The 26,635-nt window shown below is 31.1% G+C and overlaps 2 protein-coding genes across 2 annotated transcripts; both read left to right on the top strand.

Moving 5' to 3' along the window:
- The first annotated feature begins 655 nt into the window (after positions 1–655).
- On the top strand, positions 656–22,676 carry LOC128390568 (uncharacterized). The gene is made up of 9 exons (XM_053350307.1): positions 656–1,184; positions 18,182–18,323; positions 18,648–18,731; positions 20,028–20,334; positions 20,514–20,642; positions 21,159–21,359; positions 21,678–21,765; positions 21,839–22,316; positions 22,392–22,676. The coding sequence occupies exons 1-9, from the start codon at positions 1,047–1,049 to the stop codon at positions 22,475–22,477; spliced, it is 1,653 nt and encodes a 550-aa protein (XP_053206282.1). The 5' UTR covers positions 656–1,046; the 3' UTR covers positions 22,478–22,676.
- Positions 22,677–25,143: 2,467 nt separating this feature from the next.
- On the top strand, positions 25,144–26,428 carry LOC128390559 (uncharacterized). Its single transcript, XM_053350296.1, has 3 exons — positions 25,144–25,769; positions 25,859–26,011; positions 26,128–26,428. Exons 1-3 carry the CDS (start codon positions 25,423–25,425, stop codon positions 26,351–26,353), a joined length of 726 nt encoding a protein of 241 aa, XP_053206271.1. The 5' UTR covers positions 25,144–25,422; the 3' UTR covers positions 26,354–26,428.
- The last annotated feature ends 207 nt before the right edge of the window (positions 26,429–26,635 follow it).

The raw sequence follows: 26,635 nt of genomic DNA, 5'->3' as shown, positions 1-26,635 counted from the left end.
TAATAACTTGCTCCATTCTAATTCATAATCAGTATAATTAACTAAAAAATGCTTCAAATCCAATTTATTTGAGTTTTAAACACTCACCAAAATTTGGCGCCTTTTTCAAAATAACTTTTTGTTAAACTGAAAGTTTGAATTAATTTGATGAGAAAAATATTCAAATTTTTGTAATTAATAATTATAATGATTATAATTAGGTAAAAACATTTAGAATATGAAAATTTTCTGTCAAATTTACTTAACCCTTTCAGAAAATGACCTAATTAACTTGATTGTTTAAGATACGAAAATTTTTTCTCTCTAATTTCAAATGTGTAATTTGATGGTTGCTGTTGATGTTTGCAGAGAAATTAAATTGTCTTGTTTATAATCAGGTAATAAGGTGATCAATTGGAAAGATTGATTGATTCCAATTAACTTTGTCTCTTTGTTTAGTTTAAATATTCAAGGAATTGTCTCATTAAGATTATCACTTAATTAGTTTCATCATCAGAATGAGAAAAAAAATATTTCTCATTAACAACAAACTCGAAATTAAATCTCAAGCTGAAGAAAGAAAGTAAAAGAAAATCAATGAAAATGATTCGACTCATTGATTAGAACTTTTTTCCACTGTTACATCATCGTTATCATGATCATGAGTTGTTTCATTTTACTCCGAGTTTCAGCTGAACAAATGTTACTACGAATCGGTTATCATATTGAATGTATACTTACAGTGTCACCCATTGTCCATTGATGATAAGGTGATGTCCAGTTTCTATCTCAACATCACGAAGTCTCACTAATTGTAATTGAACTTTAAATTCTGTTCTGAAACTCAGAGAGTTTTGAAAGAAAAAAATCTCGACAAAAGTTGAATTTTGTTTTTCTTTCTAATAACTTGTTCCAAATCTTTTCAGATCAAGTTATCGGTTTCTCCTTTTTTCCTCAAGAATAACGATAACCTTTAATAACTCATCTGAAGCATCGATAATTGTTTGTTCAATCAAATTCCCTGAATCAATACAGAATCAATATTATCTTTCACCTTGATAATCATCATGTTTTCTTTGTGTATTTCCAATGAAAAAAAGTTTCATCATTCAACCAAAGGGACAGTAACTGTAGTTCCGGTTTTCGTTGAATTCAGTTCAGTTTATCCATTGGATTCAAATTCAATCAATCCCAGAATTGACAACGTAAGTTTTTGACATTCAATATTTGATTAAATGACAATAACAATCAACAGAATGATTAATCAAATTTACTTTTGAGAAAAAAAAATCCATTGGAATGATTTGATAAGATTTTACTGTTATTTTCTCATTAATCATGTTACCTTATTTTTATATCAACCAAATCAATTCAGTTGTCAATTGTTATCATTGAATTGCTACAATTTCCGTCTCTACTTGATCAAATTAAACTTGTGATTGTTTATTAGTCTATTTAATCTAATTGTTTACATCAATAGAATACAAATTACTAACTTAATATCTAACAATTATCATCAGAACTTGATTAATTGATTCAGAACAGCCAATAGATTTGAAGATTACAATTGTTAATTGATTATCGATTACCGAAAACTTTTTTCTTGTCCTACCTTCAAAATGACAAAGGTAATGGTCATCATTAAGAATAATATAAAGATGACTTTTCATTGCTCGAATTACATTGTGATGAAAATGGAAACTGAAAGTTAGCAATTCGAAACCAACTTAAAGTCAGTTATAAACGGTTCCAATTCTCAATAATAAGGCCAATGAATCATGACGAATAATGATTTAATGATAACTCCGATAAATTATTTCTAAAATGGGATAGTCGAGAGTCTGAATCGAATCAAGTAATGAAGAGAATTAAGATACAGGGCAATTTTTGCCGATGTTTTTTGCAATTTTCTCTGTTACTATGAGTCCTAGAGACTCAAGATTTGATTAGCATAAGTTTGAGCGATATTCAATTGTCATAACAAAAAATCAAGGCGATTCAGGTCATGAGCGAAAGAACAAGTTTACGAAATTACCTTCAGATGTCCTTGAAAAGTACTCTTTCACCGATGATCTAAATGCCCTTTATATTTCGATATGGCAATTGAGTATCGTTCAAACTCATACTACTCAAGTATTGAGTCCCTGAGACTAATAGTTGCTGAGAGAATCGCAAAAGTTATCGTTAAAAAGGCTGAGTATCACTGTATTAGAGAGGAAAACATAGCAACAGACGAAATTTTCATTAGTTGATTCTCAGCATTCTCATGGTTTATCGGGTGAACAATGAAAAAGAGGGAAAATAAATGAAAACAATAATGATTTCATGAGATTTCAAGATACAGGAAAAATGTTTTATCTTCAATGCAAGAATCATGGACTCAGTGAATTGGGTGAAAAAGCAAAGACAAAAAGATGAGGTGATTATTATCATTCCAAATGAAGTATATTCATCATGATAATATAACGATCATCAATCTATTCTGTCTGAATGACAAGGTGAAGAAGAGGAATAAGATGAGAGAGACAAATCCTCTCATGGAAAGATTACTCTGGAATCTCCTTATCCTTTTTTTTGAATGAATGGATAATAAGGGAGAAAAAATCATTCTGATCCCATGGATAAGAAAAGAAACAAAAGTTTCTCCTGGATTCAGAATTTCTGAACAATTTTCTCTCAGCATTCATTCTGATTGGTAGATAAGATTTTCACCAAAGTTCCAGAATTCCAAGTCCATAAGATGATGCAATAAATGGCGAAAGCTCATGAATAGATGATGATGATAACAATGATGATGAGGATGCTAATGGTTCATTTGAACAGGTTAACTTTCATGATTAACGTTTACTTTTTTTTCTTCCTGGCAAATAAACACTTCTAATCATCGTCAACACAACAATCAACATTGATTAACGAGACAATCAAGTTATTCAATCAAGTTGAAACATTATCTTAATCTTGACAGATACTTAATCATTATTATCGAGATTGATTTACTCTTTATATCATTGACTTAATTTCAATTGATTCAGTCTCTTGATTTGATTTAATTGTGAAAGGAAAACAACAATAAAATATATATTATTTGGTGAAAATCTCATGAGGATTTTTGCAATAAAATTGTATTCAGTTAATTGGAAAGCCTTTTAATCATCTCAAGGGAGTTAATTGTTTCAACCCAGAAGCATTCCCAATTAAATCAACTTAACCAACACTTTATGTAATTATTTAGGTAAAAGTAAATAACATTTTCAAGGTCATCCTCAAGATTTCACCTCCAAGGGCCAAATTTAGGCCATTGGATTATAACAGTAAGAGTTTGATTATTTGCTCCAATGTTATTTGATTGTTGATAATTAACAATGAACAGCTCAAGGTTGCATTCATTGATTGGAAAAACAAACTAATCAATAGTTGTGAATAAATAGATTATCAAAGTAATCAAATAAATCACAACAATTTAAATTGTCATTTCCATGGATTATCAATAAACATGTTAACAACTTTCACTGAAGATTAACCTAATTTCTGATTAATCAAAATCGATACAACTGAATTCCAGTTTAATATTAGTTAAATGAATTGTAATTTTCACGGTGATGAGTTAAGGCTATATGTTAATTAGTAAATTAATTATATGAATCTACTATTACTAGTAACAACAACAACAACAACAATTAAAGTAATAGATTTATTTTCATAAATCTCATCGGTGAAATAAATTACGAGTTGATTAAGTTAATTAACGATCAATAATTTGAATCAACTTGAAATTATTTTTGTTTTGATAATTCAAATCATGATTCTGATTTTTTTTTCATGATCAATATTAGTTATCAATTCAAGTAATCAATATATTAATATTTATAAATATTAACAGTATTAGTTGATTCAGTTCCCAGGTCAGTGTATAATCAATTTAAATGCGTAATAATTACTTCCCAGCAATTGGATTAACTTTTGATGATTACAATTACTAGAAATTGTTGAATTGGTTTTTTTAGTGATTAATAAATGTTAAATTAACTTAATTCAATTCAACTTTTTTTTCTCATTACCTTGATATCATCAATATTTAATTACATGTATTATGATTAGATTAATTCAATCAATTATTCAATTGCAAATTGAAAAAGTAACTATTCAGATATAGCAATCAAATTAAATGTACAACAATTTACCTTTTACCCTTAACTCGTGATATCAAATTAACTAATAGCTAAATCATGATGACCTTAAACTACAGTTAATTGGAGGTGGATTTCAAGTGTTCAGTTGACCCCATGAAAATTTATTAATATTTTGAAGCTCTTGAAGGGTAGAAAAATCGGAAACCCAATTAACCCTCATATTTGAATCACTCAGTGATTTGTTTCCCTCCATTTTTCTTATTTTCAATTCATTAACTTTTCTAAAGCTCATTCAGCTTAATTATGCTTATTCTTGTTTTCAATTTATCTTTAATTTTCATTTACCTGAACTTTGTAAACCTTTCCTTTATTATATCTTAGATATGTAATTGATCATTGAATGATTTCTAAGTTCTAACCAGAACAATTAACTGATTCAATTGTCATTTTTACATCTAAAGATGTCTCTTTTTAAGTTACCAAAATCTTGGTCAATAAGGAAAGAGAATCATTTTCTCTGTCTATTTTCCTCTTTCTCCTCTTTCTTTATTGTTAACGCTTTTTCAAGCCTAAGAGATTAACAATGGTGAACACTTAGTGTTATCTTCAACCCTTAACAATATTGTTAACCATAAATGGTAAAGATGACAAACTCATCATCTCTTTTGGATTAGTATTAACACTATTATGTTATTCCCCCAATTTGATTAATCAAGTTTAATCTCACTTTAAGTTTTCCCCCGTTTTTTATTTCTAAGAAATCTTAATGTTTACCATTGTAACTCTTCAGTTCTAATTCTACTTTCAAAGTAATCACATTAGTGCTCTTCTTGTTACCTTGTGTTCTCATTTTCAATTTTGTTCAATTTCAATAAAACCTAATAGTTTAACTATTTCCGTGTTCCTCACATTTCAACTATTCACAATTCTCATCACTTAGTGATCTCTAATTACTTATTAATAGAGTAATTAATCTCCGAAAAAGAAGATCCTGAAAGAATCTTGGTTTCTGTAGTGAGCAGATTAATCTCCTGAACTCTTGTGTCTATATCTTTTAAAGATATCGCTTCTTAGTTTATTTTGGTTCTTCCATTTTGAATTGAAATAAATTTCTCACCTCACAATTTGGCGAGGTTACCAGGATTTTCTCTTTCATCTCCGATCAATCATTGATATTTTGTGTTTAGTTTTCTTTGTGTAACTCAAACATGGGTCCTAAACGAGGTCGAAAAAAGACAACTACTCAAGGTAATGTTTCTGTTTCTGATGAAACTGTCCACACTTCTCCTCAACAACCTTCTCAACTTCCACCTACTCCTGTTGTTACAAGGCGAAGACAACAATCCATTGTTATGGATGAGAAATCTCTTAGAGATATTGATTATACTGAAACTCTTTCTCTATTTGATTTATGGAACTCTACTCCACCTTTACGCTCATTAGCGACCAAACGCTTAACTGAGATTATTAAAACTAACTTGTTACTCCTTGGTGAAAATCTTACTCAAGATGAAATTCTTGATTTACCTGTTGGTGAATTGAAAAATCAACCTATCCCTGAGTGGATCTCTGATTTACGTATGAATGGAATCTCTGAGAATGAAATTCAAACTTTCATTAAGACTATTGGCAAAGATGATGAAGTCATCATTAATCTTAGTCATTCTGAACTTTTTGGACTACCATTATCCCTTGGATCTCTCAACAAGATAAAAACCGTTTTGAACACTTATGGTGCAGATATTACTGAACCATCAACATCTCAAGCTTCATATCATTCTAATGATTCTCCATTTTCAACAAATGCTCTCGTCGAAATTGTTAAACAATTGAAAAATGATCCGCATGTTCCCGAATTTCAGAAAGGCGAAGATCAATTTCAATGGTTGGTAAAGACGCGTGACCGTTTAGCTAAGGAAAACGTGGATGATGCCACACGATTGAGGCTTTTGCAAAAGTCTATGACTCACGAGATCAAAGCCGCTGCTGTTGAACTAGAATCAATTATTGATTATAATAATTATGTCGAATCTCTCTTCGAAAAACTCCGAACACCCGAAAGCCAATACAGTGCCGATTTTGAATTGCAACAATGTCGCTTTCACCCTGAAGATCACCCTGAAAAGTTTTTCGGTGATATGAAACGATTGGTAAGTAAATCCCTTGGTGAGGTAAATGAACGAGTTTTTCTTTCTCTTTTGATTCAACATATTCCTAAATATATAAGAGATGATATTTATACATTGAGTATAAATGATGATAAGACAAAAGTCTTCAATTTCTTAACCCGAAAACATTTTGATTATCAATTGTCTATGAAAGAAAGACAAAAAGACAAAGATAAGTCTAGACAAGGTAAACCTTATGATAAAGAAAAATCATCTTCTGGTAAACTTTTCAAAAGTAACAACTTTGGCTCTAACAATAGCAACTCATCATCATACAAATCATCATCAAGAGATAATCAAAATAAATCTCATCGACCTTCTGGTTCATCTACTAAAGGATGTAGATATTGCAAAGATGAAAATCATACGATTGAAAATTGTGCTAAATTAGTTGAAAGACGAAAGAAAGAAGCTGCTCAACAAAATCGTAATTCATCTAATCCAACCGTTCCCGCCACTGCTAATTATCCCGCCAATATGACTTCTCTTGTTCCTGATACATCAATCATTGATAATTCAGCCTCAACTCCACAAGAGACCGTTCAACCAAATATTCGTGAACCGATTCAAAGTGCGATTCGAAATCCACCCATTGCCTTTGCAACATCAAGAAATGTTCAACAACTTACTAAAGTAGGAAATATTGATCATATGCCACAAATCAACCTTCGACTTTGTTCACCCAACAAAGAATTTCTAAAAGAAGGTAAAGTGTTAATTGACACTGGTGCTTCTATTTGTGCCGTTGATTATGGATTGGCCAAGGAACTTGATGTTCATACTGTTCCATTGAGTCGATATCTCAAAGGGATAGCCTCTGACTCTTATGTTAATGCTGTTGGATTTGCTTATGCTATGGTCAAGCACGTTAACATGGAGGAAACCAGAATTATCAAGCTCCAAATCTGTAAGAACTTTGATCCAGTTTTTCTTCTTGGCAATGCTTTCATTCATGTGTATTATATGAATATCGCATCTGATGGTAATGAATTTAAAATAACTACCAAAGAAAATCCCGATTCTATTGAATATGAAAATCCCGATTTTTATTTCCGATTTTGCACTCCCGATGAAACTGATTATATTATTGAAACTTCAATTAAAGTAACTGGTAACAATTATTCAGATTACATCTTAAGTAATTCTTCTAATTCATCCGCTAACCCTAATAATGATAATCATTTAACCCAAATCACTCCCACAAAATTCAAAGAATTCCCTGAAAACTCTTTTATCGCTAAAACCGATATTTTAACTAATCAAGAAATGATTGAAATTCAGAATGAAAAACTTAATCTTTCTCTCGCTGAGAAAATCAAACAAAAAATTAACCCACAATTAAGTGTCGATCAACAAGCTCAACTCTTTGAATTACTTAATTCTTATCAAGATATTTTTGCTAAACATAAACATGATCTTGGTTATGTTCCCTCTTCAGTTTGCCCCGTTTTCATTGATTTAGAAAATCAAGTCGTTCCTTATCAGAAACCCTACAACTGTTCAATAACTCGTCGTGAAGAGTTCAAAACAATAATTAAAGAATTGTTAGAACATGATTTGATAGAACCATCAAATGCTCCCGGTGGTTCTCCTGCAATTTTAGTCCCTCGTTCCGATGGTTCACCAAGAATGGTTATTGATTATCGATTATTGAATCGTATAACTAAGGTGCCTCAACACCCAATGCCTAGAATTGATGATTGTCTTGAAGTTGTTCGTGGTGGAAAATTTTTCAACATGTTCGACTTAGCCCAAGGCTATCATCAAATTGAACTATCACCTTCAGAAAGGAAAAACTGTGTTCGTTACCCCGACGGTAAATATCAGTATAAGAGACTCCCCATGGGACTCTCAGGTGCTCCTTTTACCTTTCAACGTTTCATGAATCAAGTCCTAGATGGACTCCAATATAAAGACTGTATCGGATATTTTGATGATATACCTGTTGTTGGAAAAAACTTTCTTGAATTATTGAATAATACTCAACAAGTGATGGATCGACTACGTAAATTTAACCTCAAGGTTAAGCCTGAAAAATGTACCTTTGGTGCAACTGAAATTTTACTTCTTGGTCACCTTGTTTCTGGCGATGGAATCAGACCAGATCCCAAAAAAGTTCAAGCTTTAGTTAACCTCCCTTATCCACGGAATATCAGAGAATTACAATCCCTATTAGGATGTTATAATTACTTCAGTCGGTATATTCAAAATTATTCTAATATCGCTGCCCCCTTATATCGTCTCATCTCAAAGGAAAGAAAATTCAAAATCCTCCCAGCCGATAAAAAAGCTCTCGATACCTTGAAAAATTCATTACTCAACACTACGTTGTTGGTACATTTCAACCCTAATCTAAGAAGAAAAATCTCCGTTGATGCCTCCGATATTGCAGTTGGTGGTATATTGCTACAGGAAGACGATAAATCTGAGAATTATAATTCTGAAACTCCCATTGAAGAAATCAAAGATTGGTTACCAATAAGTTTCTTCTCACAGAAATTACTCAAACATCAACTTCATTACTCTGTTTCCGAAAAGGAACTTCTTGCAATCCTAGTTGGAATCTACAAATATACTCATTATCTTGATGGTGAAAAATTCTTAGTCGAAACTGACCATCATGCTCTCTGCCAATTAACCAAAATTAATTTTAAGAATTCGAGGTTACAGAGATGGTCCATTATGCTTTCGGCATTCAATTTCAAAGTGATTTACCGAAAAGGTTCAACTCATCCCCTGATTGTTTTTCCGTTACCAATCAGAATGGGATCATCGTAAGACTATCGATCCAGAGGAAGAATTTTTGGATAAAGTGTTTCTTAGCGAGTACATCATCGATCCGGAAGATTATCACTATCATGATATCGGTATGAACTTAATCAATCTTTCTTTTGAATCCCCATTACTGTCACCCAATGTTCTTAAAGAACCTCCCAGTATATTTTATACATCGGAAACTGAAATCAATCATTTAAAACCTCAATCAACATCTCGAGCTGAATTTTCCTTATGGAAGGAAAAAGTCCGATTAAGACAAAAGGAAAATGTCGATATTCAAAATATCATTCTTCAAATGGAAAATCCAAATTCAATTGCTGCTAAAAGATATACGATTAAAGATGATCTTTTATATCGTAAAGATACTCGTACTCCCTTTGGTTCAAGATTGGTGATTGACAAGATAATCTTGAAAGAAATTTTTCAACATGAACACGAATCACCGTTAGGAGGTCACTTTGCGACCGAGAAAACGTATTTAAATATCGCTAGACGATTCTGGTGTAAATACCTTTACGAGGAAGTGAAAATTTTATGTGACTCGTGCATGACTTGTAACCTAACGAAACCTTCAAATGTGATTTATGTTGACCCATCAACAAAACCAATCCCCAGAGAAATTTTCGAGCGATTTGAACTTGACGTGCAAGGTCCAATTTCAATCGGAAATAGTAAGAAGTATATTCTCGTTCTTGTTGACGTTTTATCTCGATACGTCTATGCAAAATTAACCAACAATCAAACTGCTAAAACAGTTATAAACTTTTTGTCCCTCTTCTTTAACCAATTTGGTTACCCTAAATTTATTCAGACCGATCAAGGTACTAATTTCTTATCAGAATCAGTCTCTGAATTTTTCAAGATAAATGGTATTAGCCATAATGTTTCAACTCCTTATCATCCTCAATCCCAAGGAATTGTAGAACGATGCAATCGGACAATTGCTGAACGTCTACGAACTTATGTTTCCGAAAATGGAACTAAAAATTTCAAACTTGCTCTTGAAGCTAGTCTTTATGCAATTAATTCATCGGTACATAAAATTACTCGATTTAGTCCGTACTATTTAGTATTCGGTAGAGAACCGAATAAACCTCTTGATAATTATCTATCAATAGATCACAATTCACCTGTCAATGTTATTCAAGCTCGTAAGCTCGCATTTGCAAGATTAAATGCTCAACAATTGTACCAAATTAATCGCACTAAAATGCTTCATCCTCAATCCCCTTATAAACTTGGTGATTTCGTTTTGGTCAGAAATGAATCGATAGATTCTTCAATATCTAAGAAACTTAGAAATAAATTCCATGGTCCTCATCTCATTTGTGGAATCAGAAAAGGTTCACTTTTACTGTTAGATTTAGATGATCTTGGATTATTTACCGTAAATGTTTCAAACACCAAACTTTACAAAGGAAAAATTTCACCAGAAATGCAATCTCTTAGAGATAATCATTTTAATCCCGATTCTTATCTTGAAATAGAAAACTTTAATACCCCAGAAATCAATAGACAGACAGAAATTCACCTCAAGACTCTAACTGAACAAGAAAATATTATTGATTCTATTTCTGATCAACCTGAGATTAACCCTGAAAATGATCAATCAAATCACTCAAGTGATATTCAAACTCATTCTCATCCCAATCTAAATGATTTTATTGAAACAATCAATGAGAAAAACTCATTTCCATTAAATGAATCTAATGGTAATTTGTTTAAATCTCGAGAATCAGTTACTGATATTTCTCATTTTCCAATCTCCAAATCAAGAAGAAAATATAAAACTTCTGATAAACTCATTGCTGAACAATCTACTTTGAATAATTCCGATAAACCTTTAACTCGACATCAAAGAAAAAATCAGAATATTTTTATTCTTTATTCCTTTTACATGACATCAACAATTGATGAAAAATTTGAATTCTCTATTGAAAATCTAAATCAACAAGTTTTATTGCTAAAACAATTTAATTTTCTAAATTTAAATTTGCCGAATTTTAATTATTCAAAGAACAATAGAGAAGGCGTTACTGTCGCATGTCAATTGTTCGCGCCATCTTCTTCTCCCTCTGTCACATTAACTCTTTTGTCACCATATGACTATAATCATTTTCTATTTTCTCCAAATTCTCTTTCGAATTTTCTCTTAAATTCTATTTTCTCTTTGAGATTTTCTATTCAAATTTTACTCATTTCGATTAATTACTCATTTAATTGTGAACAATTATTAATTAACTCAAATTGTGTCAAAAAATTAAGTCTTAAACTTGTGATAAGTTTTGAGTGGTACTCTTATAGCTTTAGCTATCTCAAGTGTGACTCTTTTGTATCATCGTCATCCATTTTGGATTTTAAACGCTCATTCACTTTGCTTTTAAACTCTTATCAAAGCTTAATTAAACAGTTAATTATCATTAAAGTGATTCATCAATTGCCGCTTAATCAAATTTTTATGATGGATAAAAACTCTCAGTCAACCCCAACACCTATTAGTGTTTCTCAAGAGCCCCGACCTTCAACTTCAACTCAACGTAAGCCTTTGGCTTTTTATCGCTCCTTAGTAGAGGAAGATTCTGATTTCGATACTGATACTGAACGTTCACCTGTGCTCCATCTTGGTCGACCTGGTACTCCACCACCTCACAAGGATTGGCCTTGTTACTCTCTTGACTCTCAAACACATAGTGTTAATATCGACCGAAATTCATCATCAGTTACTGATCAAAAACCCATTCATCTCAAAAACTTTTCTCCATTGAAAACAATTCGTTTCCCTTCACCTGAAATTTATCCATCACCATCTCTAAAGAGATCATTATCAATTGAATCGTTGAATCTGATCGATCCAAAAAGACGAAAAATGAACCCAAAGGAACCTGAACATGGTAAAGGTAAAGTTGATTTTCAATCTCCTTCTGATTTGTTTCAACCTTCTACTTCGAGAAAATTTCCTAAAAGATACTTGGGACCAAATGATTATTGTTTCGAAGAAAATGAATACCCTGTTCCTCTTCCTACCTCAGATCCACCAGAACATTTTTCTCTTGAAAATTTTAAAAGAATCCAACAACTTGTTAAGATTAAATCCGAAGGATTTAAAGTCATTTATTCTAAATATGAGAAAATGATTAGGGAAAAATTGTATCTCAATCTCTATCAAGATAAATCGATCTTTTCAATTCCTCTTCCTAAAATTCCTAAAGGAATATCTAAAAGCTCAGTCATTCATGAGACTCTAACTGATTTTATACATGAAATCAGGTGCTTCTTTTGTGAACAGATAGCGTTGATTCCTAAGGAATGTAATTTTTGTCGCAATTGGTACTGTTCTGATTGTATCAAGTTTACTCAGGAATTGATTAAGATTCTCCAACTAACCCCGATGTTACAATGTGACAAATTCATTTGTTTGTTTCCGAATTGTATCAAACAATTTGCTCTCATTGATGATTATCCAACCTTTAGTGAAGTTCCCCATTCTCAAACTTACGTTAACTATCGTAATTGTAAGTTTATTTGTCGTTACACTTTATGTCTCAAGCATTTCAGTTCAAATCTTCTTTATCCTCATGAAACTCAGTGTAGATTAGGATTATTCCGACAAGAGATTGACATCGATTCAATCGAAATTTTCAGAAAAGGTAATTCCATGAAAGCTTTAGTCGCCTCGAACCCTAAAAGGTTAATGAGTTATATTCCTGCTCATATCAAGTGTACACCGAAGCCTCAGATTACCTACTCATCTCACATGTTCGATGCTTCTCAGAAATTTGAACTTTTTGCGTGCCTTCTTCATAATAGAGAAGAAAATCCTGAGGATAAGTTATTATCACCCGCTCTCATTCGATCCCAAACTAACCTTCGACTTGGTTTTTGGACTACTTATGCCAAAACCAAAGATCCCACTCAACCTTTAAGTGAAGAAGAAGAGTTTACTCAAGCCTTAGGCTTCCCACCGATCCACAAATATGATCCCGCTCCCTCTCGACCCCGAACCACTAAATGGTCAAAAGTTCCAAAGTATCTTCTCGATGATAGTGAAGAATGGTTGAGATTATCTCAAGGTAGATATGAATTCAACCGACCTCTCAGCTCACTATCGACATCCCATGATACTGGTGGTCGAATCAATCCATTTATTAAAATTAATCCTCTCTCACGTCTAAGTGATGAAGAACAAGAAAATGTTCGACAATCAATTAACAATTGGTTTCCAATTTCATTGAGAAATTTCTCTGAAACCGAAGTTACTCCAACAACCACCGACCCCCAAAAGCTCATTCAAAGAGCTAATAGACGAAATAAAGCCACCAATATATTCAACCATATTACATATTTTGAGATCGAAGATCTTAAATTCAAACATCAACAATTGATTAAGGATAATATGGAAGATAATCCTGATAAATTAAATGTCTACTCAATACATGCCGCTTATGTTAGAAATCGAAGATCTAATTCATCCGGTGAAATCGTTTTCGCCCCACATCCAGTATGGATTGTGATTATCGATGGAAATTGTGAAATCGTATATGAAACTCTTATCCATTATGTTTCAGTCGATTACATGGACACCAAATATCACGGGCTTCGTATCGAAGATATTAAATTTGGTAAAAATCTTGGATCTGTTAGAGATCAAGTGATCACTTATTTGGCCTCAGCCAAGTGTATCGTTGGTGCTGGTCTTTTGACATTGTTTCAATCACTTCAATTTGCCTCAGTCGAAATTGATATTTTAAGACCAAAGTTACGAGATGTAACTATCTATTTCACACCATACAGATCATCTCCTGCCTCTCTCTCCCTGATTTCATTCTTGATTTTTTCTGGTTACACTATTTCATCCAGACCACATTCTCCCGCCGTTGAAGCTCTGACAGCCATGCGATTATACATGGGATTCTGGCAAGAAATTGAATCGAAAGTCGCTGAAACTGGTCAAGGAATACACAATCAAGCTCTGAAATATTATCTTAGAAACTCAAAAGTTTCTCATCTTCATCAAATTTACTCTAATCTTGTCGCCTCTAAAAAGGCTAATTGGCCACCAAACTGGTCATATTTTCATCATCATGAGACAATTCCAAGTTATGATCAATTTTCATGTGTCTCTCCATCCTCATCATCAACCACATCACCATCACCATCACCATCATCAACCAAAAATACTCATTCCTCTTCAAAAGGAACCATCAGCTCACCAAATCAAAACCCTAATTCAATCAAAGAATCATCTACTAATGATTCATCCATTTTATCGATGTCTACTAATTCCCTACCATCAACTGTTCGTTTCATTATCGATGGTAATCCTGATCCAAATTTACCTGATCCTCTAATTCCTGAACAATCATCTTCCCAAAGATCATCAAACTTCACTCTGAACACCCGATCGGACGAAAATCTCTCAGAGATGAACTTATTCCAAGATGAACTTCTATCTACAACTTCTAACCCACCATCTAATCCCAATAATTCATCTGAACCATTTAATTCAACCCAAGAATTACTATCAACCCAGGAATCCAGGCAATCATTTGAATCTAGAGATTCATCCCGTCCCTCTGATGCTAATTCCGAAATCCCATCATCTCAAATTCGTAGAGATTTATTTTACCCCGTAGGACAGAATAATGTCGTTCAACAAAGTCCACCAGGAAGGATTCAAAATGCCGTCTTAATGAGGGTACTCCATTTTAACCGTGGAGACTGAAGGGTAGAAAAATCGGAAACCCAATTAACCCTCATATTTGAATCACTCAGTGATTTGTTTCCCTCCATTTTTCTTATTTTCAATTCATTAACTTTTCTAAAGCTCATTCAGCTTAATTATGCTTATTCTTGTTTTCAATTTATCTTTAATTTTCATTTACCTGAACTTTGTAAACCTTTCCTTTATTATATCTTAGATATGTAATTGATCATTGAATGATTTCTAAGTTCTAACCAGAACAATTAACTGATTCAATTGTCATTTTACATCTAAAGATGTCTCTTTTAAGTTACCAAAATCTTGGTCAATAAGGAAGAGAATCATTTTCTCTGTCTATTTTCCTCTTTCTCCTCTTTCTTTATTGTTAACGCTTTTCAAGCCTAAGAGATTAACAATGGTGAACACTTAGTGTTATCTTCAACCCTTAACAATATTGTTAACCATAAATGGTAAAGATGACAAACTCATCATCTCTTTTGGATTAGTATTAACACTATTATGTTATTCCCCCAATTTGATTAATCAAGTTTAATCTCACTTTAAGTTTTCCCCCGTTTTTTATTTCTAAGAAATCTTAATGTTTACCATTGTAACTCTTCAGTTCTAATTCTACTTTCAAAGTAATCACATTAGTGCTCTTCTTGTTACCTTGTGTTCTCATTTTCAATTTTGTTCAATTTCAATAAAACCTAATAGTTTAACTATTTCCGTGTTCCTCACATTTCAACTATTCACAATTCTCATCACTTAGTGATCTCTAATTACTTATTAATAGAGTAATTAATCTCCGAAAAAGAAGATCCTGAAAGAATCTTGGTTTCTGTAGTGAGCAGATTAATCTCCTGAACTCTTGTGTCTATATCTTTTAAAGATATCGCTTCTTAGTTTATTTTGGTTCTTCCATTTTGAATTGAAATAAATTTCTCACCTCACACTCTCTGAATGAATTACTTTGAACTTAAGGTTGGATTTTGATGAAAATGTTAAGAACTGGAATATTAATCAAATTATGGATAAAAATATTACTCAGTGGGAGGTATAAACTATCATGATAAACCTTCAAGAGCACAATTGAATTAAATTAAATTTGATACTTATTGTTGTGTTATTAATCAGAATATAATATCTTGATGAGAGAGAGAGAGAGAGAGAGAGAGAGAGAGTCAGAATTTTGAGTATTCCAAGAATGATTTAGATGATTCTGAATTTTTTTCGATTTACTAGAATCTTGGAAGAAAACAATCATTCCGATCATCAAAGTTAATTTTGTTCCTATCGGGAACTCCCATAGAATTCAATGCTCAATATACAAATACGATAAATGCCAAATACGTTCAATGAATTCATCATGTTTTCCCATGAATCAGAACCACACCTATTTTACAAGGTGATAGTCTCGAACCTTTTGAGCACGAAACTTGCAACAATTAACACCTTATATGTTCACAATTAGCAAGCACTAACATAATATACAGAATCATAAAAGAAACAATATAATTAAAAAGCTGCCAGTTGACTTGTGATTATTAATCAAATCATAATCTGAATAATGATCTAGTTAACAAATTATTATGATTTTATGTTGAGAAACTTCAATCTTGAATAAACACATATTAATGATGAAATTGCATGGGAATTATTGTAATAAAAAAAAGACATGTTAACTAGTAATTATTAATAATTCATCACTATGGAAAAGTCTAAAAGTTGATCAAGTTTACAAAGTTGTCAACTTTTTTTTTCCTCAGAAGCAATTAAATTACGTCAATTGATTGATTTTGATAATATTTATCGCCGGTGATTTATTGACTAACTACAGCAAATCAAAATGTATTACATCAAATATAATAAATATAACTTTATTTCCATGTCAATTTGAAAAGGAAAACATGAAATAATATCATGTTACATGAACGAGAATCAAAAAGCAAATATTAATAATATAAATCATATTTTCGTCTGAATTAAATGTAGGTTAAGAAAAAGTTTATTCCAAAAAAATTGATTTCGATATTATCATGTTGTTATCAATGTTCAACTCGACACGATAATATAAGAAATTAACCAGAATATTCAGAACTTTATATTATCTCGAAGTGATCATGATCATTTCGAGGCTAATTTTTGATATTTTATTCAGTAATTGTGGACAATATTTCAATACTTTGATTTCTCTGTTTCATCAGTTATTATTAATAAATTGATTCGGTCATTTATTCATCTAATAATTGGCGAAAAAGTTTCAGATTTATTACAATTGCATGAAACTGAATGGTCACCATGATGGTCATCAGATTGAAAGAACTGAATGACAAGTAAATATCATCAGTTTCCATCAATAGTCCAAGTGATTGAAAGTGTTATCATTCAATGATATTCTTCATGAAAACTTTTTGTTATCTCATGAATACATCTCATGGTTCATAAAGTTCTGCCCGAATTCTGATCAAGTATCAGTTATCACCATGAGTTTTATTATTAGATATTCTTTTCCAGATGGAAAAATAATATTTTTCTTTTGTTGATTTTTACAATTCAAGAAATGTTTCCATTCTCAGATAATATATTAATATTAATACATGTTTATCAAGAAGAATCAATTTCAATTTCTATTACTGAAAATTTATCTATAATATTTAGAATTTAAATTCAATAATTTACTATTTCGTTAATGTTGTTATCATTATTATTGATAAATTTATCGGATGAAAAGATTATCATTAAACAAAAATCGATATTATCAAAGTTCTAGAAAGTTTTGATAGGTGAAGGTTATTATCGAGTGTTAGTTAACAAGATTTAATTACCTAACAACGAATCTCAATAATTAAGGTCATTCTGTACAATAAAATGGACCAATTCTTGGACAATTCAACACATAAAGTTGACATCGAATTGAATTAACTTGTTATTATCAACTCGACGATCTCGAACCAAATCAACTATCGAAATCGTTGGCGGGAAGTTACGAATAATCCAATCAGCTCATCAAATTACTTTCGTTGATGAAATGATTCTAAGATTGATTAGTTCATATTTCTAATGAAAATATTATTAATCATTCTAACCTTATGATATAATAAAAGCAGAAAAGTGGACAAAGCATATAAACTCAAAAGATACATAATGTTCATGATACACACAATTTATCATGAACATGAAATTATGGGAACTGAATTTACCTGCGCAGTTTCAATTGTGTGAATAAAAATAGTAATAAGCATTTAGCCTGAATCTTTGAACAAAATGTTCAACCTGAGTAAATGATAACAAGAATGATGTTGATTTCATCATGACAATTCCAACGAGTTCAGCAAAAACAAATTGAATATTTTTCGAGGCAAGAAAAATCTTCCAACAAACTAAATTATTAACTTTACTTTCTTCTTGTTATTCATTTACAGGGAGACGATGCTGGAATTGAATTACTACACACTGTCGCTAGTTTATACTACAAGAATCTTCCGAATACCCCCCTGAATGTCATATACGAAACTCTATGTAAAGAAGGTGTCAAAACTTTACTTCTTCTCCGCCATGGTGAAGGTAAGTTAATCAGCGATTAATATTTAATCACCATTATCATGGTAACAAAATCTAATTACATCAACAATGAATTCAAAAAAAAACTCAATTGTTATTCATTGTTAACGGTTAGGGAAAATAATAGTAAACATGATGAGAGCAATAATGAATAATAATGATAAGGTTCTAGTATCAGTATACTTATATCAGCATCTTTATCATGATAATTTAATTCCCTGTTGATGATTATGATTATGATTATCTTGGAAATTATCATCATCATCACCTTATTGTGATAATTTATTTCTCTTCTATGGTTACATATTGTGTTTTTGTTTCTTCTAGAGATTCTTACTGAATGGAGGAAAGATTCAAGGGAATCCAGGGAGAATGTTCAACTTTCACCAGAAGATTCATTTCCAAAGAAAGGTAATAATCTTCATCACCATTAACACCACCAATCTAATCATCATGATAGATTTTACCGATTAATTTGTATTGGTAAAATTCATCGTATCGATCGGTAAAAGTCTAGTCTTCATTTTCCATTTGTAGTCACATTCATCCAAATGGTAAAACTTATGAACAATTTTAAGAGTTTTTTGTTTAAGAAATTACCTTCAACTAATTGGTTAGAGAATTATTATCTTTATGAGAATTTGTGATCTTTAGATGATTTTACCTTCCATAAGCTGGTGAACTTTTATCTCTCTTGAAAAGAGATTCGTCTATGTTTAGTATTATACAAGATTCTATTTTATTCTTGCTGAATTCAATGTTATTACCATGAAACAATCTCATGGATAAAAACCTGAATCTTCGTGTTTGATCAAGTGAAAAGCTCTTCTTTTAGTTGTTAGTCACTATACTGAAAATCTGGTTCATGTTTCACTCTCTCATAGGAGATAGAACTTGAATCATCTATATTTGGAATATTTTTACCATGAAATCTACAAATTTCGTACTATATACAATCTTCATGATAAATTAATAGATATTTATACTTAGTAATCTCTCGGAACTTTGTTTTTCTTAAAAATTTCCATTTCCATCTGAATAGAATATGAAAAAGTATTTTGATTTAACTTCACCTTATTCATGAACTTACATGTTCATTCAAATATTCAGCTTATATTCAGACACCAACGGCAAGATTTCAAACAATGGCTAAAGGGCCAAAGGTTACAGAATCGATAAAAAACTTTTCGAGTTCACAATTCCGCTTTTCGAAATCGATAAAATCTGATTGAATTATCTTGATTGTTTCTTTGAAGCGTTTCCATTGTAAACTCCAAACTCTAGTAATAAATTTTACCTTTACTTTGGTAACAATTTCAATCAATAGAAAACCGAATCAGATTGATTTGATTAAACATATTCCAGGATGAGTTAATCAAATTGTATTCAATTGTTATCTTTTTCCATAATAATCATTTATTACCATGAAAATATTGTAACTGAACCAGAATTTTTGTAATACAAACAATGAAATATTATCTGGGTCATGGTCATCACAGCTGATGAGCAGATATGATTTCATGATAATGATAATATGAATTAGGAATCTGTTCATATACTCTGAGTTACATGAGAATCCAAAATAGTGTTGTAATTAATGATGATTATGTTTGGTGTGTTCATGAGACTGAATAAATTGATTAACCTTGTGGTGAATAATTTTCAATTGAAAATTTGTAAAATTTTCTGCTCTTTTTCAATCTAAAGATTCAGTTGATTACTGTTGCGCAAGTAAATTGTTATCATCTCCTGATGAATTTACATATTCCTCTGTAAGTTCTGGTTTCCCATGTAAAGATTCATCTCCATCGTTTGAAGAAATGTCAACAATCAGTAGCTGCTCGAAAACTTTTTCATCGGGAATCATTTCTGACCTTGATGACCTCGAATGTGATAAAATTTCATCTCTCTATGAAACGGAAACTCAAACGAAAGATAATTTCACCCATGAAGATGATGGAAATCATATTCATCATCATGATAATAAATTATCAACCAACCAAATGAATAGTATGTAAGTATCACTAAGCCAATGCATTTACATCATAACAATTGATAAATTGCTTTTAAATTATTCCCCTGAAACTTTCATGGTAAACATCATTCACTTTTCATCTACCTGTGTACCCATTGAACTATTCATTATCATGACCATGGAAACTTCATCATCTTGTTTATCATGGTGAAAAAAAGTTCCAAAGAACCTGAAATAGGATTAAAGAAATCAAATAATCCCCATTGGAGTGAAACACTTAACTACAGAGATTTGGAAGCTAAAATTAAACGTTGTTTCAATGATGATGATGAAACGAAATCAGCAAAGTAAGTTAATCATCATGATTAACATGATGTTCACCAACAGAATCAACAGATTTGAAATCATTTATTTTCATCATTTGAACTCGAGGTTATCTGACAATCACAAACTCCAATGGTTATCCTATTATTATTACCAAGACAATTGGATTAGTTGATCGACTGAAATTAATTACAAGTCAAGAGCAATTTAATATATTAGTTAATCATTTCATGGTCTTTTGTTTGATTAGTTTATTTTTCTGTTCAACTTATTGGGTTGATGTTAGTTTTTTACTCTTAATTGTTTGCTGACAATTAACCTTAAGGGGTTAATGATTTTCGTTACCAATGATAATATTAATTGTTATTAGTTAGTTAACATGGTGATGATATTAATATTGAACGTGACTACGGTTAATTGTTATTGTATCAACAATTAAATTGATCTAGAAAAATAATACTTCTTCAAATCGATTTGCTAATCAACATATTATTTTAATCAGATCGTAACTAATTAATTTCTGTTTGTTTGATTAACAGTGAAGATATTGATTGGGATGGTAAGAATAATCAAAAATTAACTCAATTGTTGAGAAGTGGATCAAAATTTCTGGATACAATTAACGAACGGCGAGAGGAACGATTAAACTTAATTAGTAAATCACCTGAGAAATTAAATTTAGATCATGTTTCAATTGAACATCGGATCATTGGATCAATCTCATTTCATAAAGATTACAGGTGAGTTTAAATTGTCACAATTAACGAACCAGTTCATAAATAGATCTGTAATCAACTGATTATAAGCATTTGTACTGATCAATTAAATTTAGAATACAATTTTCTATGTTAATTAACAATCAACTGAACGATTTTCAGGTTTTCAGTTGAAAAAAAAGCTTGAGTCAATTGTCATTAAGCTTAATTGTTAACTCGATGAAACAATTAACATGGAACGTTGAAAAGACAAATATTAATATTGAACTACAATTAATCACAATTAATTGTCCGTCAGTTGACTTTGATTAATTAACCAACTATTTCCTCTTAATTGTTTAGACTTCCATCGATGCCAATTATTTTCATTGATTGGTTAATTGTTCGAGACTCGTATCGATCTTCAAAAATAGGAACATATCTTGTCAAGGTGATTACGAACAATTAGTTAATCATTTGGAAAATTAATTCTTTGTTTTTTTATTGTTTCATGTTAATTACAGAAAATTAAAAGCTCATCATTTGTTGGAAGTTATCATTTAATGTGTGTTAATTGTCCATCAAATCAATCAATTAATTTCTTTCGTTCATTAAACTTTATCAACGATGATTTAAGTGAATGTCGATTGCGACCATTACTACCAAAGAAATTAACTTCACAATTAACTGATTTCTCACCAAGAGAATCAAGTTTACTATTTTATTATCCATCTTTTAATCGTACCAATTCATCATCAATATCATCACAGAACAATTTGTTTAATTGTCAACCCTTTTGGTTTGATTTATCAATTAAATCAATTTCAGATGAGATTGATTTCTGGAAGGAGAAATCAATTGAATCTTATCATGATCAGATTACCTTAATTATGAGACTTAAATCAGAGATTGTTAAACTTCACAATCAATTGAAATCTCGAGACAAACAATTAAAGGAGATTAAACAAGAAAACAAGGAGCTTCGTCATATTGTCACCCAAAGTGAGTAATTAAATCTAATTGTTGGTTGATTGTTGTAAATTTAAATTCCAATTCATTTTTCCTTTTAATCAACAGGCAACGCAATGGCAGCAATTAGCACAATTGATGAACTTGGATCGCTATTTGAAAGTATTAAGGATCTTTGCAGTGTAGTTCGTTAATTACAATTAACTTTCACCTCGATTGATTAACGGTCAATCAACAAATTAAACATAGTTACCATGTTATTAGTTAATTAAAGATAAATTTGTGTGCTAATTTGATTAAATTGTTTCTTTCCTTTTCAATGGAGAGTTTAATTATTATGAAATAAAGATTTTGATTGTTATGTATTGATAATAAAATATTTGATTGTTGATTATTGGAAATCGTCAAGGTAAGTGATCTGATTTAATTGTTAATTTGATTGTTCTGAGGTTAATGATTTTAATTATTTAAATCAATCACCAATCGGATGTGAAATTTTCCAGATTTATCAACGATTTATATTTTAATTTAACTACCATTGATTAAATTGTGTCGTTAATTGTGATACTACCGTGGTAGATATCATTAGTAAATTTTAGTGTCTTCAATTAATTAACTAAAATGATGAAATTTAATTTCAAAATAAATCATCTCCTTAATCAATTCATTGTGATACATCAACAATTAAGTTGATTTCATCATTTTCTTGTAACAATTTAGTTAACACTATCAGTTAGATGTAACCTTAAGCATATCCTTAAGATTATAATTTGATTGTGATCATGATTAAGTTAATTATTTCACCTTTATCCACTTAATTACCACCATCATCATCATGATTAATAACTGGATAGATTTTAATTGTAATGATTGAAAGTTGACATTGCAATTTAAGACATTGCTAATCTCAAGGGAAATTAGACCAACAATGAACAATTAGTTAATCAGGAAGTGTAATAATTAACCAGCAAAAAAAAGGAGAAATGATTAACTTTTAAATTATCTCAATTCTTTACAGTTGATTAATCATTAAGCAGATAAAATTAAATATACTTCATCAATTAACTGTTAATTTTTACACTTAATTAGGTTTTTAATTGTACTGAAAATAAAGTATACAGAAAGTTAATTATGATTTTTTGATTGCTGATAATTTCAAGGTAATTTGTCAGATTAAATTGATTGATTTGAATGAAAATTGTTGTTGATTAATTTTGATGAGTTTGATGATAATTAAGTGTGATCCATTGAGGAAATCAAATGAAATTAACAATTTAAATCATCAATTGACATGGAAAGTAATTAATTGAAGGTTCACTGATCGGACAATTGTTTATTTAAGGAATGGTCATCAAATGGGAATAAACTAATTCCAAGTTAATTGATTATCTCTAATTGTTGCAGTTAAATATAAGTGTCACTCTTGATTGTTGTAAATAAAAACCAAGCCAAATGATTAATCATTTAACTCTTGTAAATGGTGAAAATTAAAAATAAATTGTTAAGATTAATCAATCCGGTAATTGAAAGTGGTCAGAATGATAAAAAAAAGTAACTCTTCAGGTTAAGATGGTCAATACATTTAATTGGGATTAGGTTGAAATCTTAATTGATCCACTTGATTAACCATATTAACCATTATCATTCAAGTTGATGATTAACTAATTTTTGCATAATCAAAAACTTTAAATAAAATGTAAACAAATCAAAAGCTTCCGGCTTATTCAACAATCAAACATCATAACATGGCTCAAGTATTTAAGCTTAGATATTTCTGGTTGATTCCCTTGGTGATTAAGGATTAACTTTACCCATTCAAGTAATTTGGTTGATCAGATTAAAGTTGATTGTCTAGATAATTGTTATAATGAACAACCAGAAAATTACAATATAAAGTTGGTGTTCTCAACTTTGAATAACAATTGACATGGTGAATTTCAATCAACCGGATTAATCCTTCAACTTAAATCATGAAAATATTATTCAAACCAATCAATCCATTGATTATAATAGTTTAACGGTGTTAATGATAACAATTGACTCTCAATCATAATCCAGGTAACAATTAGTGAGACAATAATGATAACTGAGTAAAAATATATAGATGAAAATTGTTTTTCTGGTCATTTGTATGTGATTCCGATTTGAATGTAGGTCAATATGATCTTGTTTTTTTTTCATCTTTCAAATGTTTCATGAAATGGATAAGAGATGAAGATTTTGTTGATACCTGTAAGAAAAGGTAAGAGGATGAGATATGATGATGATGATGATGGAAGGGAGGAAGAAGAGAAAGTGATTTCGTCTGTATCCTGAACCTTAATGGTTGTGACTGTATTTCCTCAGGGCGAGAATTAACTTTAAATAGTTAAAACAAATATAAGAAAACTTTTTTTTTCTTAATTTCTGCAAATTTTAACTTAAAGACAACTGATTGGTGCTAATCATCTTGATGGTAATTTTGTAATTCCAAGTAATCAATAAATTATTATTGAGATTCGATTGTAAGGAAAACTCTTAAATCAACTGTGGATGGTAAATAAAGGGAAAGAATCACAATTAAGTGTGAAAATGATGATGTTGATGATGATTGTTTGTGGTGATGAGGATGGAGATAAAGAGTTGATTTAATAATAAACGATTGATGATGATGAAAGTAAAAGGTAAATAAACACGAGGGTGGAACGTAACAAATCACATTCATCTTTCTCTTCCTTTTTTTCATCTTTTTCTTCATTTGATAAGCTAATTCACTCTAAAAATGATAAATCCCTTTAGGGGAGGAGAGTGAGAGTGAGAGAGATTATTCTTGGATGAGGATGATAGAAACGATTCTTTTTAATCCATCATCAAACTTGGACGAGTCTTTAGTTAATCTTTAACCTTCTTCCGAGTTGGTTTGGTCTCTTCCTTTTGTTGAACTTTTCTGTTTACCAAAAATACGTTCTTGTTGTCTTTTCGTCGTCTTAATCTGAGGAAGCCTCGAGCTTATATTGAAATTGTATCGTTAAATTTACTTATTTCCACTTCCGAGTTCTATTCATCTTCTTGGATCCTCTTTGTTGAAATTGTTTGATTTTTTTGCTCTTTTTTTTCTTTTGACTTTCTCATCGAAACCACCATTACCTTAAATACGAAAATGTCTTCTCGAAGTTGTAGTTATACCTCATTTTGTTTATTCGCCATCACAATCGCAGTGGCAACTGCCGCTGTTACCATTCCAACTGCTCCAGTTGTCCGACAATCTCGCCCTGTCCTCCAACCAGCGCCAATAACCACATCATCATCATCATTACCACCACAGAAACAACCTCAACCTCAACAACAATCAGCTCCAAAAGTTAAGCCACAAACTATTCCTGTTGGTGTTGTGAGACCAAATGTCCAAGTAAAGCCACAATTGGTACCACAACCCGCTCAACAGCCACAGTTAAGACAACCACTTCAGGTCGTTCCATCACCAATACCCCAACCAGATGAAGATGGGTAAGTATTGGTGACAACTTTGATCTCTGTAAACTAAAACAAATACAATTACTAATTTTCGTCTTTTTTTCTCGACCAATTTCCCATAGTGAACCTTCATCGCCCGAGGAAATCTTAGATGTGTATTTTGATTTCATCAAGAACAACGATGAAAACAATTGCTTGATGAGATTAATTTGCCAAATTGGCTACAATCGAACTGCTTTTGGTAATTTCGGTGAACAAGTTGCCGGATTTTTCACGTAAGTTTCGTCCTTTCAAACAATTGATTCTTCTGAGAAATTTTCTTTGATTTTTTCTCCGATTCGTTTCATGAGATTAATCATCTTCTCCATTTTCACCAATTTACGTTCAACAGTGAAATCGAATCCAGTTCCGGGGCAGCAGCTCAATACAGAACCGCTTTCCAAACCCATATGACCGAGCCCGATGTCGCTAAATGTGTCGACAAGTACCCGAACTGTCAATATGAGACACACGATATGATTGAAGTTGGTAATGATTTGATGACCAAAAATTTAACAAATCTTCAACTGGATGATGTTAAAAGAGGACCACCAGCCTGGATTGGTCAGGCCAATTAAGGTCCAACAACGATTACAATTAATGTAATTTAACTTTTCCATTTTTAAATAAACCGTTTCACTTTTTTTTACGAATCCTTTGTGTCCAAACCAATTTTCATTCAAATCGCCAATAGTAAATAATCAACTCTCTCCAAATATCTTCTTGATCCATTTCATTGATTGTTGACCTCGTTCTTGTATCTAAAATGGATAAGATTTAAATTACCGACACAAATTGTACAATTATCACCAATTTCACGCGATCATCATAACTGAAAATGGACAAAAACAAATTAGGTT

The sequence above is a fragment of the Panonychus citri genome, unplaced genomic scaffold, assembly GCF_014898815.1.
Source record: "Panonychus citri isolate SS breed McGregor unplaced genomic scaffold, ASM1489881v1 Contig00123, whole genome shotgun sequence".
NCBI lineage: Eukaryota > Metazoa > Arthropoda > Arachnida > Trombidiformes > Tetranychidae > Panonychus > Panonychus citri.
The sequence above is the reverse complement of the archived record's forward strand: the minus strand, read 5'-3'. Positions and strand labels throughout refer to the sequence as shown.

Bases quoted from the DNA above. Each gene is read 5' to 3' on its own strand.
- LOC128390559 (XM_053350296.1), top strand. From the start codon at position 25,423: ATGTCTTCTCGAAGTTGTAGTTATACCTCATTTTGTTTATTCGCCATC. The intron at 25,770-25,858 runs GTAAGTATTGGT...AATTTCCCATAG, and splicing joins CCCCAACCAGATGAAGATGG to TGAACCTTCATCGCCCGAGG. The intron at 26,012-26,127 runs GTAAGTTTCGTC...TACGTTCAACAG, and splicing joins CAAGTTGCCGGATTTTTCAC to TGAAATCGAATCCAGTTCCG.
- LOC128390568 (XM_053350307.1), top strand. From the start codon at position 1,047: ATGTTTTCTTTGTGTATTTCCAATGAAAAAAAGTTTCATCATTCAACC. The intron at 1,185-18,181 runs GTAAGTTTTTGA...ATTCATTTACAG, and splicing joins TCAATCCCAGAATTGACAAC to GGAGACGATGCTGGAATTGA. The intron at 22,317-22,391 runs GTGAGTAATTAA...TTTAATCAACAG, and splicing joins TCGTCATATTGTCACCCAAA to GCAACGCAATGGCAGCAATT.